Source organism: Protobothrops mucrosquamatus, unplaced genomic scaffold, assembly GCF_001527695.2.
Source record: "Protobothrops mucrosquamatus isolate PMUCROS unplaced genomic scaffold, P.Mucros_1.0 scaffold760, whole genome shotgun sequence".
Classification (NCBI taxonomy): domain Eukaryota; kingdom Metazoa; phylum Chordata; class Lepidosauria; order Squamata; family Viperidae; genus Protobothrops; species Protobothrops mucrosquamatus.
In genome coordinates this window covers 258,629-276,499 of record NW_015387029.1, presented here as the reverse complement: position 1 = coordinate 276,499, position 17,871 = coordinate 258,629, and the positions used below count along the sequence as shown (strand labels likewise).

At 40.4% G+C, this 17,871-nt stretch overlaps 1 protein-coding gene across 1 annotated transcript; it reads right to left on the bottom strand.

Moving 5' to 3' along the window:
• Positions 1-8,758: 8,758 nt before the first annotated feature.
• LOC114922748 (vomeronasal type-2 receptor 26-like) lies at positions 8,759-15,316 on the bottom strand. The gene is made up of 4 exons (XM_029284610.1): positions 15,200-15,316; positions 10,975-11,046; positions 10,186-10,312; positions 8,759-9,663 (listed from the first exon to the last, which is right to left on the bottom strand). Exons 1-4 carry the CDS (start codon positions 15,314-15,316, stop codon positions 8,759-8,761), a joined length of 1,221 nt encoding a protein of 406 aa, XP_029140443.1.
• Between the last annotated feature and the right edge of the window lie 2,555 nt (positions 15,317-17,871).

The following is a 17,871-nucleotide window of genomic DNA, read 5'->3' as shown; positions in this document are numbered from 1 at the left end:
TTCCTTCTCCTCCTCCATCTGGAGGAATATGCAGCATTCAAGGCATGCACCAGAGTCTTAACGATACTGTGAACTTTATTGTTATTTGAGATCCGTGAACTGTTCCTTCCCTGTTGGGTCTCCAGTGATGCTTTCTGGGTGCATCTTCTCCGGCCTTTGACAGAAAAGACATGAGTTGAAAAAGAACAGCGAAAATACTTATCTTCATACTGGTCATCTACAAACAAGTAGGGTTCAAAGGCATCATCTTTTGGCCTTTCTTTTCCCTGAAAACTAAAGGACCAAATACTATGGATGTATTTGAAAAGTGTGAGATTTTTCAATTTATATGTTCCCAAATTTGTGGTGATCCAGACTTTCCCTTCAATGGGTCCTGGCAAACCTTCAAGTGTTGAATGGAAAGGAAGGATTCTGTCTGTAATTGAAACATATTCTAAGAAGTGAACAAAGACGTTGACTTGTCTCCACTTAGAGATGGCGTCTCTGAGGGGTGCCGGGTGTCTAGTCATTGAGATTCGTTGTGATATTACAACACAAATTCCATTCCTGACAAGCATAGGAGTGAAAGTCCTCATGAAATTCTCTCCCTTCTCGGTGTCTGAAACAAAGAGACCAATCAAGGTCCATCTGAAATGGAGAAGCAGAGGGACAATTGCTGGGTCCTGGAACCCTTCTTTGGGGAGCATCTGGTGGAAAAAAGGGAACTGACTTTTATCACTCAGAGCCTCTGAAGCAGTTAGATAACTGATCTGAAAAGACAATGAAGAATGCTTATATTGGGGTTCAGATCAAGTCCAAAACATTAGCTTTTGATAAATCCAACTTCATTCTCTTGAACTTATTAGAATAGTTTATTGTGGATTAGTCATTAGGCCTACAAAAATACAGAATATAAAAACAGAACATTAAGAACACAATATATCAACACAGAATAAAAAAAATTAAGGGAACAAGAATACAAATGAAGAATAAAAATCTATTTATAATTTACCACAATCAGACCCAGGTATACAGATTTTAAGTGAACCATTTTCCTCCAACAAAGTGCCGTGTTATGTACAATTTTTGAATTCTGATAGCATAGGAAATAGTTTGTTATATTAAAACAAAGGATCCCAATAGGTCATTTTTGTAATGTTCAGTCCAAGCTACTGAATACTTTCTTTCTTATATAATTGAGATTGAAATGATGAACGTGTTATGTTTCTCTCTGGAGCTCCAGAAAGACAGGCTCATGGGGACATGGTTAAATCTTCCATATATAACCACTGTGTCCAGCACACTCGCATGAAAATAAATGTCGCCCTGAGATACGTAGGCACTTTTACATTTAAATACTTGTTTTTTAATTGAATTTTTGTCTGTTAAAAAAGACGGAATTTTGAAAGTCTGACAGTTTCTGCCTCTTAATTTTATACCAATAATTATACACCCCAATTTTAGACAAAGAACAAGTTGTATAAATTCCCAATTCAACCCTGAGGGTGGAAGAGCTTTTACTGCATCCACCCCCAAAATCCTTCTCAGATGATGTCATTGTCCTTATTTTAGTGATGATATATGTCTTAAGCTTCACATCTCAGCTCCAGAGCTTAAGGATAATCTTGGCATTATATACTTTGATAAATGGGGCTAAGGAAGTTGGATAGCTATGATTTTTAACAAATTTAAGTAGTAGATTCACTCATGTCCTTGCTCTGAGCTCCTTTGATCTAGAGTGAGCAAAGGTCCAGTCTCCTAGATAAGGAAAGGTGTTACTTGCTCTATTAGCTCACCATTGAAGAGCCATCTAGGGACATGATGTCATTTTTAAGAATCATAACTTTGGACTTTAATTTATTAATAATCAGATAATTATTACGGGAGTTGGAGCCAAGTCTTCTTAACAGCTTATGGAACCCAACGAGGCGTCCTGGGTGCTCTCTGAGCTTGCTTGTTTTCTTGCAGACGTTTCATGACCCAAACTAGGTAACATCATCAGTGCTAATCATCCTCATCCTCATCACTAGCACTGATGATGTTACCTAGTTTGGGTCATGAAACGTCTGCAAGAAAACAAGCAAGCTCAGAGAGCACAAGGGTCCCCCATGTCAACCCTGAGCTACAAATATTCTCCTTTATTACAACTCAACTAATAATACCATTCTCAGTGTATAACAAGGTGGTAATATATGTACCTAGCGCCTTAGGCATGTGTGTCTGAGGGTCCTTTATTAGTCCTGGTAAGTCATTCAAGTCTAGACTGAATAATAATGGTGAAAATATGCCCCCTTCATCAGTTTTGATCCTATTTGATACAAGGGTCCAGCAGAATCCACCAAAGCAATGAGGAGGGTGTCATGAGAGGATATGGCTATTTTGATGGTTGCCCCCTTCTCAGTATGGATCCCAATCACCAGCCATGATAACTACAATGGCCACGGTGAAAAGCAGCTCCTGAATTCCACAGAGAAGATATAAGTGGATATATTGGTCACCCACCACCTCCGCACTCACTTTACCAGATATAGAAACACACACAAGCTTGCACACACACAAACCTGTGGGACTTTGTAGGTGCCTACTAAAGTTGACATCTGGATGGAGATGTCCCTTCTAGCTGCATCGAGAAGAGACAAAAGACCGTCCTTCTTTCCACAGCTGAAGTTGGGAACATTGACTACTCCAGTAGAGAGCATGTCCAGTAAGGCATCTGAAGTGCTCAGTGTGCTCAGTGAGTTGTCATGGATGTTGTAGCCAAGGGTGAGATTGTGCAAGAGCTGTGGATTCTTGTTAGCCGTATGAATGGCAAAAATGAATCGGACAATTCTAAACTTATCAGAAGATAACCTACCAGAAGGTGCCAACCTATAGAAAAAATATTCAGATTATCAACATCAACATTGAAAGCAATAACAGAATATTGTTTAATGTATTTACTCTTTGTCACCACAACCCTATTCAACCATAAGCCAAAACTGATCCAAAATTAGAGGCAAAAATTAAACCATTCAACGAGCATTTGTAAAGTTATGCAAATGGCTTGACATACATAGGAAACTGCAACCTTTTCAACAGTTAATTTAAATAAAAGTGAGTTTTAAACTGATGAACTCAGGATTGGATGGAGAGGAAGAAATAATCCAGAGTTCTTTTAGCTGTTTCTCCATCTTTGGATCTGAGTCTCTTCCGGGAAATTAGGCAAGTCCTGCAATACAGGAGTAAGTGAAATAAGAAGAAAAAAAGGAGAGTATTACAAGTGCAAATGGAAGGAATACAACTCCTTCACCCTGATTGACTTACGAGTGATATTGACTAGAAGGAGCCATGTTGAAAGGCAACATTATATTTGAGCTTAAGGTCGCAGTGGTGACCACACTGATGAGATGGTCTCCTGGCTTGTAATAGCTTGGTGGGTTTTTTCCATCCCCATGCTCCAAATACACCGGGAACTTCGTTCTAAGCTTTCCAGAGACTGGCTGGAACACGGGCAGCATCAGAAGCACCAGCAGCAGAATCAGGAGGTCCATAATTCATTGGGCTGAATCAATCCCTTTCAAAAGAAGGACACCAAGAAGATACAGGAGAACTCAAGACACTCCTTCAAGATGGGAATGCCAGTGGCTCTCCTGATTCAGACAGAGACAAGCCGAGTTTAATCTGGAAAGGAGACAAAGTACATTTGAGAGCACAGCCCCTGCCTGTCCCAAAATGTGGGCCACACAGAGGCTGACGTGAGGCATTTATTCTTTTCTGATGCAAGATCCCTTCCATGCTGCTTCAGTCTGATGTTTGCATCAAGGCAGTGGCTGGAGAAGTGACAGAAGAGGTCTCAAAGAACAGGATGGTGATAATTACACTGTGAAGCGACTTCACCTCTGGGAACCCTGAAGATCTTCCAGGGCTCCATGTGACGAGAGATAGTTGGAGAAAAGCATGTCAGTGCAAAAACACAGATATACTCCTGGGGACACTATTCTGTAGTGGTTGTGGTCTTTCCTGTCAGGATATGCCCAGAAAATGATGCTGGACAAAGGAAATTGACTTCTGCTGTCCTTCAACTTGGCACCTTGTCTCCAGAGATCACTGGGAAAGGTTACCATAGCTATAGATTGTGGTGCCATTCTGGGTTTGATGACCCTTAACTCTAGTGCTGTCTGTCTTCTAATGCCATGGAAGCAATCACTACCCTTGAATCCTGACTAATTTTGGAGTAGGGCCAGTTTGTGATTTTTTTTTCCTATTAAATCTCCATATATCAATCCTCAATTGGAGCTGATTTTAAAATTACTTATTCCTGAAGTGAAATTTCATTTCCTCTCTGTTCTAGAATTACCAATTTTTCAATGAGATCTAACAGACTGGAAAGTAACTAGTTGGGGGCTGCATTGTTGGGTAAATGGGAAGAAGGTTATAGGATGGATAGAGCATAAAAACGTCTATCCCATCACACTGCTTCATTGAGAATAGAGCTGGAAGGGACATTGGAGGTCTTCTAGTCTAGCACCCTTCTTAAGCAGGAGACCCTGTACCATTTTAGACAAGTTGACTGTCCATTCTCTTCTTTAAAACCTCCAGTGATGGAGTACCTACAACTTCTGAAGGCAAGCTGTTCTACTGGTTAATTGTTCTCATTGTTAGGAGGTTTCTCCTTAATTCCAGGTTGCTTCTCTCTTTGATTAGTTTCCATCCATTATTTCTTGTCCTGCTTTTGGAAAATATATGCCAGTCTTTCAAATACTAAAGTACTGCTATCATGTCACCCCTAGTCCTTCTTTTCTCTAGACTAGTCATACCCAATTCTTGCAATCGTTCCTCATATGTTTGAGTCTCCAGGATTTTAATCATCTTAGTTGCTCTTTTCTGCACTTTTTCCAAAGTCTCAACATAAATAGAATAGAATAGAATAGAATAGAATAGAATAGAACAACAGAGTTGGAAGGGACCTTGGAGGTCTTCTAGTCCAACCCCCTGCTCAAGCAGGAAACACTATATCATTTCAGACAAATGGCTACCCAATCTCTTTTTAAAAATTTCCAGTGTTGGAGCATTCACAACTCCTGGAAGCAGGTTATTCCACTGGTTAATTGTTCTAACTGTCAGGAAATTTCTTCTTAGTTCTATGTTGCCTCTCTTCTTTATTAGTTTCCATCCATTGCTTCTTTTTTGTATAGATTTTATTAGTTTTTATAGGGTTAAGAATAAGGTGGGTCAGTGTTGGGGTTGGGATTTGGGTTGAGAGAGAGTGACTGGCCAGAGGTCACGGCTAAGGTGGGATGAACTCAGGGTCTCCCACCATCTAGCCTGGTGCCTTAATCACTAGACCAAGCTGGCTCTCTCCATTTATTTATTTATTTCTATTTATTATTATTATGGTTCATCACACAATCAGCCAAGTGTTCTGACTTTTATCCACCTATCAAATTCTTCAAAGGACCTGGGATAGGCAGATATGGTTGTTTGATGGTGTTAGAGAGGTCTCATTGCAGGATATAAGTTCTTCTGAGTAAAGCTGAATTTTGAAATTGACTGATGCTGATTTATCAGTGCCAATGGTGTTTAAGTGGTACTCCAATTGTCTTGGGAGTGCACCCAAGGTCCCTATTACTATGGGTACTACTTTTGCTTGCTTTTGCCACAGTCATTCTATTTCTATTTGCAGCTTTTTGTATTTTGGTATCTTCTCCGATTCTTTCTCTTCTCTTCTGCTGTCTCCAAGTGCTGTACTGCCATATCCACTATCCAGACTTTTTTGCTTTCTTATTGACAGTTGATAAGTCTGGGGTGTTATGTGTCAGGTGCCTGTTCGGTTTGAATTCCAAAGTCCCAAAACACTTCAGGTTCTTCATTTTCTATGATTTCCTCTATTTTATGGTACCACCAGTTCTTGCTTGCAGGCAAACGATATTTCTTGCAGATCTTCCAATGCACCATTGTTGCCACTTTGTCATGACGTTGCTTGTAGTCAGTCTACATGATCTTCTTGCAGCAGCTAATCAGGTGGCCCACTGTTTCTTCAGCCTCTTGACAGAGGTAGCACTTGCTTCCTATTGCTATCTTCCCAATTATGGCTTTATATGATTTTGTTCTTAAAGCTTGATCTTGTGCACCCAGAATTAGCCCATTGATCCCTTTCTTCAGCTTTCCTACTCTTAGCCATTGCCAAGTCTTGTTATCATCTGCTTTGACTGCTGTTATTTCTATGTACTGGCCATGCAATGTTTTGTCTTCCCATGTCTCTTTTCTGTTCTTCATTTGGTCTTTCTTGTACGCCCGTTTGGTCTCTGTAAGCTTTCCTGATATACTAGCTTCACTATTCTTTATATTTTTCCAATGACCGTTTTTTCTTCAACTGTGTGATGTACTTGCAACATCACACAGAAATATTTTCCTTGGTAAGTAGAGTGTCAACGCTGCAAATACTGTATATTCTTGCTTTGACAATATGCAGAACTGTCTGGTATTTTTAGAGTTAATGCAGAGCAGAAGAGGGTGGAGGGAAAAGCTGGGAAAGAGCGAGGAAGTAAAACTTTGACCTTCACACTAATTGGATAACGTGATATATGACAGCTAATTTAGGGAGGGAACATGCTGATAATTTAACTGCTCAGAGGAAGAGAATTTAGATCTTAGCATACCTTCGTTATGCCTGTGCTGATATTTTGTAACAATAAATTACTTTTAGGAAAATCAATGCCTGGAAGTTCTTTGAAGCGTTTCATTAGCCGGAACCATAACATAGAGTCTGTCAGCATCACTGTGGGAATAAAGAGCATCATTCATTGCCATTATTTTTCTGGTCTTCTTATTTGGAACATTTAATTCTGCTTGAATCCAGTCCAGCTGTGTATCTAATGACTGGAATTACTAGGTGTTAATTTGCTTGATGTTGTTTCTCCACTGAATTTGGATTTTAAGATCTTGTTTATTCTCTTGATGTATTCATTTCTGACTTTACTCTTGTCTTACTTGCTTGATGTGGCCAGCTTGAAGGATGCCTAGGTATTTGTAGTGATCATCTTTATCTTGATTTTTGATATCATGATTCCTTCTGTTTTCATAATTTTTCCCTGTTTAATGGTGTCTATGACACATTTGTAAAATCCAATCTCCACTGCAATATATTGACTATATAAACGGGCAGTGCTGAGCAGTGATTCTATTTGAGATTATATTTTTCCATACAGCACAGATTGTCCATGTAAAGGAGGTGAGGTAGCCTGGCAGATATTTTTGATGTTTGATAGCCATAGTCTGAATCAGTGCAATGACAAACATAGTGGTGATAATGAATCTCCAATCTCACTTTTTAAAAGAAGGTTGTGGAGAAGGTGGTCACATGGAACTTACAAAAAGGGCCCTGCATGGAGCAATCTGTCTAGGCACATTTGGTCAGGATTCAGACCTGGAGATGGGATGGAAAAGGCATTGGTTGCAATTTTAGATGAGGTTTGGTAAGAGTGGGATGAGAGAGGTGCATCCATCTTGGCTCAATGTGACCTTTGAGTGGTCTTCAATATCACTGACCATAGTATCCTTCTCTAACGGGTCCATGGAATGGGAGTGAATGGGACTGCATTCTGCTGTTTCTTTTCATTTCTATGGGACAGATAACAATCAGTGTTGACTGGAGGAGAGAGGTCCCACCCTTGGCTGCTGTCCAGCAGGCATTCAGGCAGTTTGTGGATGGAAATATAGCAGCCTTGTGAATGCTTGTGTTTGTGTTTGTGTGTTGTCTATGGGCCTGCATTGATGTGTTGGCTCTCTAGTGTTTTGGAACTCACTGACTTGAGTCTACTTAAAAGAACCCATGACAATAGTCTCAGTGAGTATGTATATAAAATCTGTGGAACATTTCCTGCAAATAATTTGATTCCAGAGACAACATACCATCTCAGTATGGTATACTAGAGAATATTCTAGAGAGCCAGTTTGGTCTAGGGGTTAAGGCACCAGGTTAGAAAGAGGGAGGCAATGAGTCCAAATCTTGCCTTAACTGTGAAAGCCATATAGGTGACTGGGCCCATCAGTCTATCTCAGCCCAACACCCCTCACGGGGCTTTGTTTATGTGTGTGTGTGTATGGAGAAAATGGAGGAGGAAGACATGTTGGATATGTTTGCCACTTTGGATGGTTTGTAAAAATAATAAAGGCAGGATAAAAATAAATAAACAAAATCTGTACATACAAGTACACAGATATGAGACTTCCCAAATAATCAGTTTCTAAGCATTTCCTGAACAATTGTCTATACATTTATTGAACAAGCAAGACAACAATTTTGTCTTTTTTCCTGCTCAATAATAAACAGGTCACAATATATTTCCTTTATTCACACCCATCTTTTCTTCCTTACTTCCATCCATCTGCCAATCCTTCCTTCCTTCATAATGGTTGGAAAGAGAAAAAAAATTGCAAGGGCAGGAAAATATCCATTAATGTCTATTTCGCACTATGTTATTTATGAATAAAATGTTTCTCTATTAAGTTAATAGAAAAGAAAAATGGAACTCATTTAAACTCTAGAATTAAAGAAACTTTAATAGTTGAATGAAAAGGTTTTTACTCAGCAAAACCTCAGAGGTCTAGGGAAAGAAACTTGCTTAAAAAACAGATAGCAATGCTTTTGATTCAAATAAATAAGGTAAGAAACTGTCTGGCTAAAAATGATATTCACATTTTTAATCTCAAAGTTTATTATGTTGACCTCCAAGGCTTCTTTGGCACAACTGGCAAAAAGCCCTAAAGTCAAAAGAAAATTTCCCAATCCCTACATAAGTCAAAGATTCTTGTGCCTCATTATGTTTTCTCTACAGTTCAGATGGGGCCTCAATAGGATAATGCAACATTTGGGGGAAAAGATGCAAGCCAAGAGACCAGCCCCAGAGGCTAAGATGGAGAAGATCTCCACGGCCACCATGGACTTCCCTTTGGTACTCAGGTAGGTGGGGAGGAAGGTGAGCCAAACACTGCAAAAGATCAGCATGCTGAAAGTAATGAACTTGGCTTCATTAAAGCTGTCAGGCAATTTCCTAGCGAGAAAAGCCACAGTGAAACTGATAAAGGCCAAAAAACCCAGGTAGGCGAGGACAGCATAAAACATTAAAGCTGAGCCTTCATTACATTCCAAGATGGCCTCTCCTACCAGAGAATGGAAGTCCAAGTTGGGAAATGGGGGAGAGATTACCAGCCAGACGGCACAAAGAACTGCTTGAACCATGGGACAAGCTATGACAATGGAGTTGGTCAGTGGTTTTCCTAAGAGTTTCCTTGTCCTATTCCCTGGCTTGGTAGCCATGAAGGCCAGAACCACCATGACAGTTTTTGCCAAGACAGAGGAAACTGCAAGGGAAAAGAGAATCGTAAAGGTAGTTTGTCGGAAGAGACAGGTGAGTTTTCCTGGTCGACCAATAAAGAGGAAAGAGCAGAGGAAGCAGAGCAGGAGGGAGACCAGGAGGATGTAGGTGAGATCTCGGTTGTTGGCTTTGACAATTGGTGTGTCGCGATGCTTAAAGAAAATCACCAGGACTGCAGATGTGATCACAGAGAGAGAAAGAGCTAGAGAAGCTAAAGCATATCCCAGGGTGTCTTGATAGGAAAGGAAGTGGATCTTCTTGGCAATGCAGTGGTCCTTGTCCTTGTTGGGATATCGGTCTTCTGGGCAGGGGTCACAGCAAGCTGCATCTGAAATCAAGAGTCAGTGTGCATTTCATGGTGAATCAACAGGGGCAAATCATCCATCCATATTGATGACCTTGGGAATAGGTTAGCCAGGAAAAAGGATCAACCTCTCTGCTTTATACTTCAAATCCACTCATTCGATCTTTTTTGCAGGGAAGGGTTAGCAGACATAGGTAAATGGATCTCCTCTTGTTCCAACAGGTCTATGAATTTCCTGGGAGATTGATAAGTTCTGAGACAAGAACTCTCCTTTATTCTTATTAAAAATTAAAGCTTGAATCTCACATCCCATTCTTTCACAGAAAAATTTGCAGCTGGTTTTGCTGATGGGATGTAAAAGTAGGAGTGGAAAGTCTAGCAGGGAACCTATAAATTCTGCCATGAAACTAATCTGTATTAAATTGCTGACGAGCAAGAAAAGTATGAATATATTGAAGCAGATAAAGAATGCTACCAAAATTGATGCTAATTTTTTTTCCTCACTGAATGACTTCCCGCAAAATCAACATTTGAGCTCTGCCCTACCTGTGTGATCTGAAATGGTCCCTTCTGGACAAGGGTCACATTGGTAGCAGCAAACCTGCTTGCCCTCTGGAGCATGTCTTCTCTCTCCTGCATGGCATCTCTTCATGCCACACCTGGCAAAGGGCACCTTCTAAAAGACAAAAAAAATGTTTGAGATGGCCTAAGTAATAAGTATGCTTCATTTGTCTCTTTCTATATTTCTGTTTCCATCTTTAGAATGTCTTCCAAAAGAAATGGCCTATCAGAAACAAGAATAAGCTCCAGGGGGATTCAGGCCAGTGGTAATCCTGACCCAATGGATGCTGGAGATCAGAAATGGGATCTCAAAATGCAAAGAAAGGTTTGTGACATTGAGTTACAGCTTTTCTAAAACAAAGAATCGTGAGGATCCAGCTGAATGGGAACTGTCCATAGAAATCACTGTTGCCTGCTCTAATGGTATCCTGGGTTTCTTTCCAATCCTACCCCATCTTGGACTTTTCAAAATCAAATCTCAAATGTGTTAAATTCATAAGCAGGTTTTTTCAACAAATTCCTGAAATATTTTCTGATTCAATAGAGCTGTTTTCCAATTAGAAGGATGTTCTGCCGCCCCAGGAGAGAATGAAGCCTTTCCTGAATTTATAAGATTTACTTTCAACTCACTTTTGTGGCCCAGATGATTCCATCAGAGTTAATGGTGAAATTCTGACCTGGGGGAGCCCTTGGATCTATTTGTCCAACTTTCATGGGGACAAAAGATTGATTGGGGAGGAAAAGCCAGTTAAGAAGATCATAACCAGCAGATACCAATTCATTTTCTGAGAAGGAGACTTCTTCAGCACTGTTGTTGAACTTGACGTTCTTCAGATAGGGAAGAATCTGAACGAAAAGGCACCTGGATTAATTGGCTGAATGCTACACATAATACATCCTGGTTTCTATCATAATGTAATGGTCATCATCTTAGGAGATGTGTCTATATTTAAAAAGCTAAATGAGTTCCCTTGGTGGAAATCTAAGCAATCAGAACTAATATCAAATATTCAACTCCATCCCCAAAATGACAACATATTCTCTTTATTATTGGATGTTTATATCATGGCTTCTTCAATTCCAGTGTTTTACCAGTGTATAAGGAGCAAAATGGAAAAGGCCAGCGTATAGCAGAATTCAATATGTGGCTAAAGGAGTGGTGTAAAGGGGAAGGCTTTGGTTATATTAATCACAATGTCTGTAGCTGGTCCAATGAAATAATGTACAAAAGAGATGGTTTGCATGCATCAAAGAAAGGGATTGAGTTACTTGGCAATAAACTCACAGATTTCCTGGAGGAATATTTAAACTAAACAACAGGTACAATGAGTTAATTGATACATCCCTGTCCTTGGCAATCAAAAAATTACATGGTTAGCAGTGCATGTAACATAGATGTGTGTGTGGAAAAGAATATCAATCTTGCTATCAAGCAAAATCAAGCTTTTAATAGGGAGTGCCACACAAAGTGCAGTAACCAAACAGGTGGTAAGAAAATAGGGGAACCCAGGCACCACACAGGTTATGTAGAAAGTAAACACAGGGTCAGTCATAAAGGACTCAAATGTCTATACACCAATGCACAGAGTATGAACAGTAAACAGGGTGAATTAGAAATTCACGTAAATGAGTGCAGATATGATATTGTTTCCATTACGGAAACATGGTGGGGTAAAACCAACAAATGGAACACACAGCTAGAGGAATTTAAATTTTTTTTAAAAAATAGACCAAATAAAAGAGGAGGCGGAGTTGCTCTCTATATAAGAAATAATTACATCTCTACAGAAATAGAGCACAACAATGATGAAAACTGTCTTGGATGCATTTTGGTCAATATAAAAGGGGGGAAAAGGACATTGCCATAGCTGTATACTATAGGCCACCCAACCAAACAGAGGTAATAGATGAACTTTTTGCTAGTCAACTAACTAAGGTAGGTAAGAAGCACATCACAATAGTAATGGGGGACTTTAATTACCCTGCCATCAACTGGGAGACAAACTCTGCACCAAGTGGAAGATCAAACAGATTCCTGACAAATCTAGCAGACAACTTTGTCTCCCGAAAAGTAGAGAAGGGAACTAGGGGATTAATCATATTGGATCTAATCCTTACTAACAGAAATGAATATGGATATGTCTAGTTTAATGAAGAGATAGACAAGGGATGACATGATAGCAGTGTTCCAATATCTGAGGGGTTGACACAAAGAAGAGGGAGTCAAGCTATTCTCCAAAGCGCCTGAAGGCAGGACAAGAAGCAACGTGTGGAAATTGACCAAAGAGAGAAGCAACCTAGAACTAAGGAGAAACTTCCTGACAGTTAGAACAATTAACCAGTGGAAAAACCTGCCTCCAGAAGCGGTGAATGCTCCAACATTGGAGGTCTTTAAGAAGAGACTGGACAGCCATTTGTCTGAAATAATATAGGGTTTGTTATTTCACGGGTCGAGAGAGGAATAATTTAGCCTTTGATGTTGAAAAGTCTGATGAATTTCAGATCAGGAGCCCTTTAGGACCATGTTGGGTTCTGCTGCATATGCTGAGGTGGACAGAGGCTTAACACAACAAATAAAGCAGTACAAGAAATGTCATACTAAAAAAATGGGGTGGAGTCACCCAAGAATTCTAAGCCACAGTAACCTAAACCAACATTAAAATGAATTGAGTGTATTTTTACAGATTGGATTCGGGCTACCTACTGAGAGAAACTGGGATGCTTCTGCAAATGTACTCACTAAGACTAGAAATGACCTGTTAAAGCATTTTGCACAAAAGCACCCAGATTGTCATCATGCTCCGGGCTGACCACTCCTCCCTGGAGTGGTCACAGCTAACTTTTAGGCAACCATTGATATCCTTCCAGAAGCTTTTAGGAAGCTCTTTGCTCTTGGTTTGGTTTAATTCTCTTTTTCCTCCATCTATTCCTTTTCAACAAAAAAACTCTCACAATGCAAATTAAAGTTGTAATAATAATAATAATAATAATAATAATAATAATAATAATAATAATAATAATAATAATAATAATAATAATAATAATAATAATAATAGTAAAGTTGGAAGGGATTGGAGGTCACCCCCTGCTCAGGCAGAAAACCCTATACCAATTCGGACAAATGGCTGTCCAGTCTCTTCTTAAAAACTTCCAGTGTTGGAGCATTCACCGCTTCTGGAGGCAGGTTGTTCCACTGGTTAATTGTTCTAACTGTCAGGAAGTTTCTCCTTAGTTCTAAGTTGCTTCTCTCCTTGGTTAGTTTCCATCCGTTGCTTCTTGTCCTGCCTTCCGGCACCTTGGAGAATAGCTTGACTCCCTCTTCTTTGTGGCAGCCCCTGAGATACTGGAACACTGCTATCATGTCCCCCTTCGTCCTTCTCTTTGTTAAACTGGACATATCTAATTCCAGCAACTGTCCCTTATATGTTTTAGCCTCCAGTCCCCTGATCCTCTTTGTTGCTCTTCTCTGCACTCTTTCTAGAGTCTCAACCTCTTTTTTACATCCTGGTGACCAAAACTGGATGCAGTATTCCAAGTGTGGCCTTACCAAGGCCTTGTAAAGTGGTATTAACACTTCACCTGATCTTGATTCTATCCCTCTGTTTTAAAATAATTGCTATCTTAATCTCTTCTTAGATACATCGATAGCATACAGATATTTAATCAGTGATTCAAGAAATGCATATAGGTAACTAGGAATCTGTGGACTAGAGAAAAAGTCACTGAGATTACCTGCCATGGTTGAATATTTGAGATCCTCCTTCCAAGCCTCATCATGGTTGGTCGTCCTCCAGATCCATATATGGCATGCAATGCATGTGCCACAGCATAAACGGCATTGTAGATATTGTAACTTTCACCTTCCATGCTAGTTTCAAAAATGTAAGAAGGTAGACTCTGTAAATTCTCTTTTCCTGTACATTGTTTTTTCCCTTTTGGAAGGATCCTGCCTGGCTTGTGGAACCTGCAGTCAAACAACATTTCCCAGCAGAGTGGGAGAAAGATGTCCCCTTGTGACTTCAAGGGGTCTAAAGACAGGAGGAAATGGCTGAATTCTGAGACATCCCCGGTGTGGTGCCTAAAATGCAAGGCCCCATGGAAGGGCTTGACTGCTTTCAATATGTTTCGATTCCTCACCACGCTAAGTTTCCAATGGGAAGTTAAGATCCAAACTTTCCAAAATGACGTCTTTGTCAAATATTCATTGACACTCATTGCTACCTGTACATTTGTAATACTATTGGAGTCTCCAAACAGAATAATCACTTCAGCTTTAGACCATGTCTCCAGAATAGGAAGAAAGTTCAACACTGTAGTAGTAAGAAAATCCAATTTCAACATTTCACTGAAGGCCAGGCAGATCTCCTTCTTCTTAAGCATTGGCATCAGAGATGAGACGAAACGTTCTCCACTCTCACTTTCAGAGGCAATAAATCCAACCCAGTTCCACTGGAAATACAGGAGCAGCTGGGCTAAACCCTCATATTGAGGAAATTCCTTGGGATTGATCCAGAAGAAGGAAGGGTAAACTATTCTGCTTCCTTGAGTGGACTCAAAGCCAACACCGAGCTGGAGAAAGTGAGATTCTTGAGAGAGTAAATTTTAGGGATCACCATTATGTGGATTATTGCCTCACCTATTAGGCTGGCTCACTTTGAATGGCAAGCTTAATTTTCTGGCCTTCTTAGGAAGAAGGATTACATATTAGGAAGAAGTGATGCCTGGTGATGACATGTCAGAAGCCAAGGGAACAATCCGTCAACTTAATACAGAGAATATACTACACTACATTTTGATGAAGAATAGATTAGGAAGGAATTCCTCTTGGCAAATACCACATTTCAAAATTATCTCATTAGCTATCATTTTTGGGTTCTATAAAAACATATCTTGACACAAAAATATAAATATATGTCCCCCAAACCACCTTTTCTGTGTCTCTGTGTCTTCACTTTGTTGTTTGTCTACCTGATACTGTATCCAGTGCAGCTCCCCTTACCTGCGGGACCTTGAAGATGCTGAAGATGGAGGCCATCAGCCTGGAGGATTTGGGATTGAGATCTCCAATGACAGAGAGCAGAGGGTCCTGCCTGTCACATTTATAACCCGGAACCATTCGGCCCCGTGTGGAGAGCAGGGAGAGACTGTTTGAGCAAATTGCCACCTCAGTCTGAAAATTGCTATAAATGTGGAAGCCAAGTGTGATGTTGGAGAGGAGAACTAGATCCTTGTTGAGTTCTGTGACTGCAAACACCAAGGCTGTGAACTGCTGGTAATTCTTGGCTATGACTCTACAGTGAGAAAATCATTGGGGAAATTGTAAGGAAAGCTTGTGTTTGCTGGTGGAATTTATCGTGTTTTTTAAAAAATGTTCTTTGCAGTAGGAAGTCCCAAATTTCATTGGAAGTTTTTAAGAAGAAACTGGACAGTCACTTGTCTGAGATGGTATAGGTTCTCCTGCTTGAGAGGGGGTCTGGATTAGAAGACCTCCAAGGTCCCTTCCTATTCTATTCTATTCTATTCTATTCTATTCTATTCTATTCTATTCTATTCTATTCTATTCTATTCTGTTCTGTTCTGTTCTGTTCTGTTCTGTTCTGTTCTGTTCCGTTCCGTTCCGTTCCGTTCCATTCCATTCTAATTTTCTTAAGGATATTCCTTGATTAATATTTGATGGTTCTGAGAGAAAGGAGAAAATCCTATCTGTCCATATCCCAGATCATTTTATACCTCTCTATTGTCCCTCCCTTCTTCACTTTTGCTCCAGGGGGTATGGTCCTTCCCAATTGCTCTTCTTCCACCCCAATCAATTTGGTCCTCTCTTGGAACAGCTTCTTCTGGTCTGGTAATCATTGCTGAGTACAAGCCTCCAGTGGGGTCAGAGCAATCCTGATTCCAAAACTGAGGCATTTCTTAAAACTCTTCCAGAGTGTCAAGGGGTTGACCTCTTCTTTCAGTTTTGCACCATGACTTTCTGGCCAAACTAATATTGTAAGTCAACTTCTTCGCCTCACATTTTGGGTGGTTTATTAGCTTCCTGATGATCTGTGGAGGCACAGTGGTTAAAATGCAGTACTGCAGGCTACCTCTACTAGCTGCTGTCTGTCTGCAGTTTAGCAGTTCGATCCTCACCAGCTTAAGGTTGACTCAGCCTTCCGTCCTTCCGAGGTCGGTAAAATGAGGATGCGGATTGTTGGGGGCAATACGTTGACTGTGTAAACTGCTTAGACGGGGCTGTAAAGCACTGTGAAGTGATATATAAGTCTAAGTGCTATTGCTATTGCTGATCAAGAGTTCTGAAAAGATAGAGAATTCTTACCTATTTTATGAGTTTGGCTCTTTATTGAGAAAAGCACAAAGATTTGAACTATGATACGACATTGCAAACATCACTAAAACAAGTCTTTCTGAAAAGAGTCCCTGAATACAAAGCAATCAAATAATTATTTACATTTTTCCCCTCTGGGTGAAACTTACAAAATACTTTCTTTAAGCAGAGATGGGTCTTTCTGAAAGTTGTGGATACTGGATGCATGTATGGTTCCCAGAGGAAAATTCCCACCAATAATGAAATCACCAGTTCTGTAAAAGTCTCTTGTAATCTGTAAAGTGTTTTTCAACACACACCCAGTTTGCATCCTCTTAGCAGCCGGTGGAGGCAGGAACCAGAAGAGCAGCAGCAGTAGGAGACGCAGCCCAACCATTCTTCTCACCTTCCCTTCCTAGATCAGAAATCCAGGTTTGGGCAGAAGGTGAATTGCAGGTAGAACTTGTCACCTTGATGCCCCCAATGCAAATTTATATCAACCATGCTTCCTCTTACCTTGGACTGTGACCAAAGAGGAAACTAAGCCTAGCTGAGTCTCACCCAGTTGAATCTCACCAAACCTCAGAGTCAGCTCTTTGGAAGACAAGATGAAGTAATATGTCTGCCCCCACCAGGAGAACTCCGAGTATATAATTTAAAGCAGGTTTTATCTCAGAAGATTTTTGTAGATAGAAATCTATAGGGGATACATTAGAAATTATTGTTTTTCTGATAATTTCATGGAAAAGCAATTATCCTATTTACTGAGCAATAGCTACGCTTCATACTCCAGATCGAGAAAAACAAGTTTGGGTCTCCTGTTGCTAATCCACAGAGCAGATTCAGTTGAGAGTCAAGGTGAAGTTGGGTATTAGAGTTATGTGAAACTGAGCATTTATTTATTTATTTATTTATTTAATTTAATTTGTATCCCGCCCTTCTCCCGACGAGACTCAGGGCGGCTCACAACATATTTAAAACAAAGGTATATATACAATCCCCCCCTGTAAAACCGAATTAAACCAAATTTTAAAGTTGTGTTATTTCGAATTCCTTAAAATGAACCCAGTATAAAATCCTCCCTAGGCCAGGTCCGCTTGCTGAAAAAGCCATGTCTTGAGGGCGCGACGGAAGGTAAGGAGATCCAGAATCGTCCGAATCTTGGGGGGTAGTTCATTCCAGAGGGCAGGGGCACCCACAGAGAAGGCCCTCCCCCTGGGGGTCGCCAGCCGACATTGCTTGGCCGACGGCACCCTGAGGAGACCCACTCTGTGGGAGCGTACCGGTCTATGGGAGGGAATCTGCGGCAGAAGGCGGTCTCGGAGATAACCGGGTCCTATGCCATGAAGCGCTTTAAAGGTGGT

Bases quoted from the DNA above. Each gene is read 5' to 3' on its own strand.
- LOC114922748 (XM_029284610.1), bottom strand. From the start codon at position 15,316: ATGGTTCCGGGTTATAAATGTGACAGGCAGGACCCTCTGCTCTCTGTC. The intron at 10,313-10,974 runs GTATCTGCTGGT...GTCTTTTAGAAG, and splicing joins CCTTCTCAGAAAATGAATTG to GTGCCCTTTGCCAGGTGTGG. The intron at 9,664-10,185 runs GTAGGGCAGAGC...TCTTGATTTCAG, and splicing joins GACCATTTCAGATCACACAG to ATGCAGCTTGCTGTGACCCC.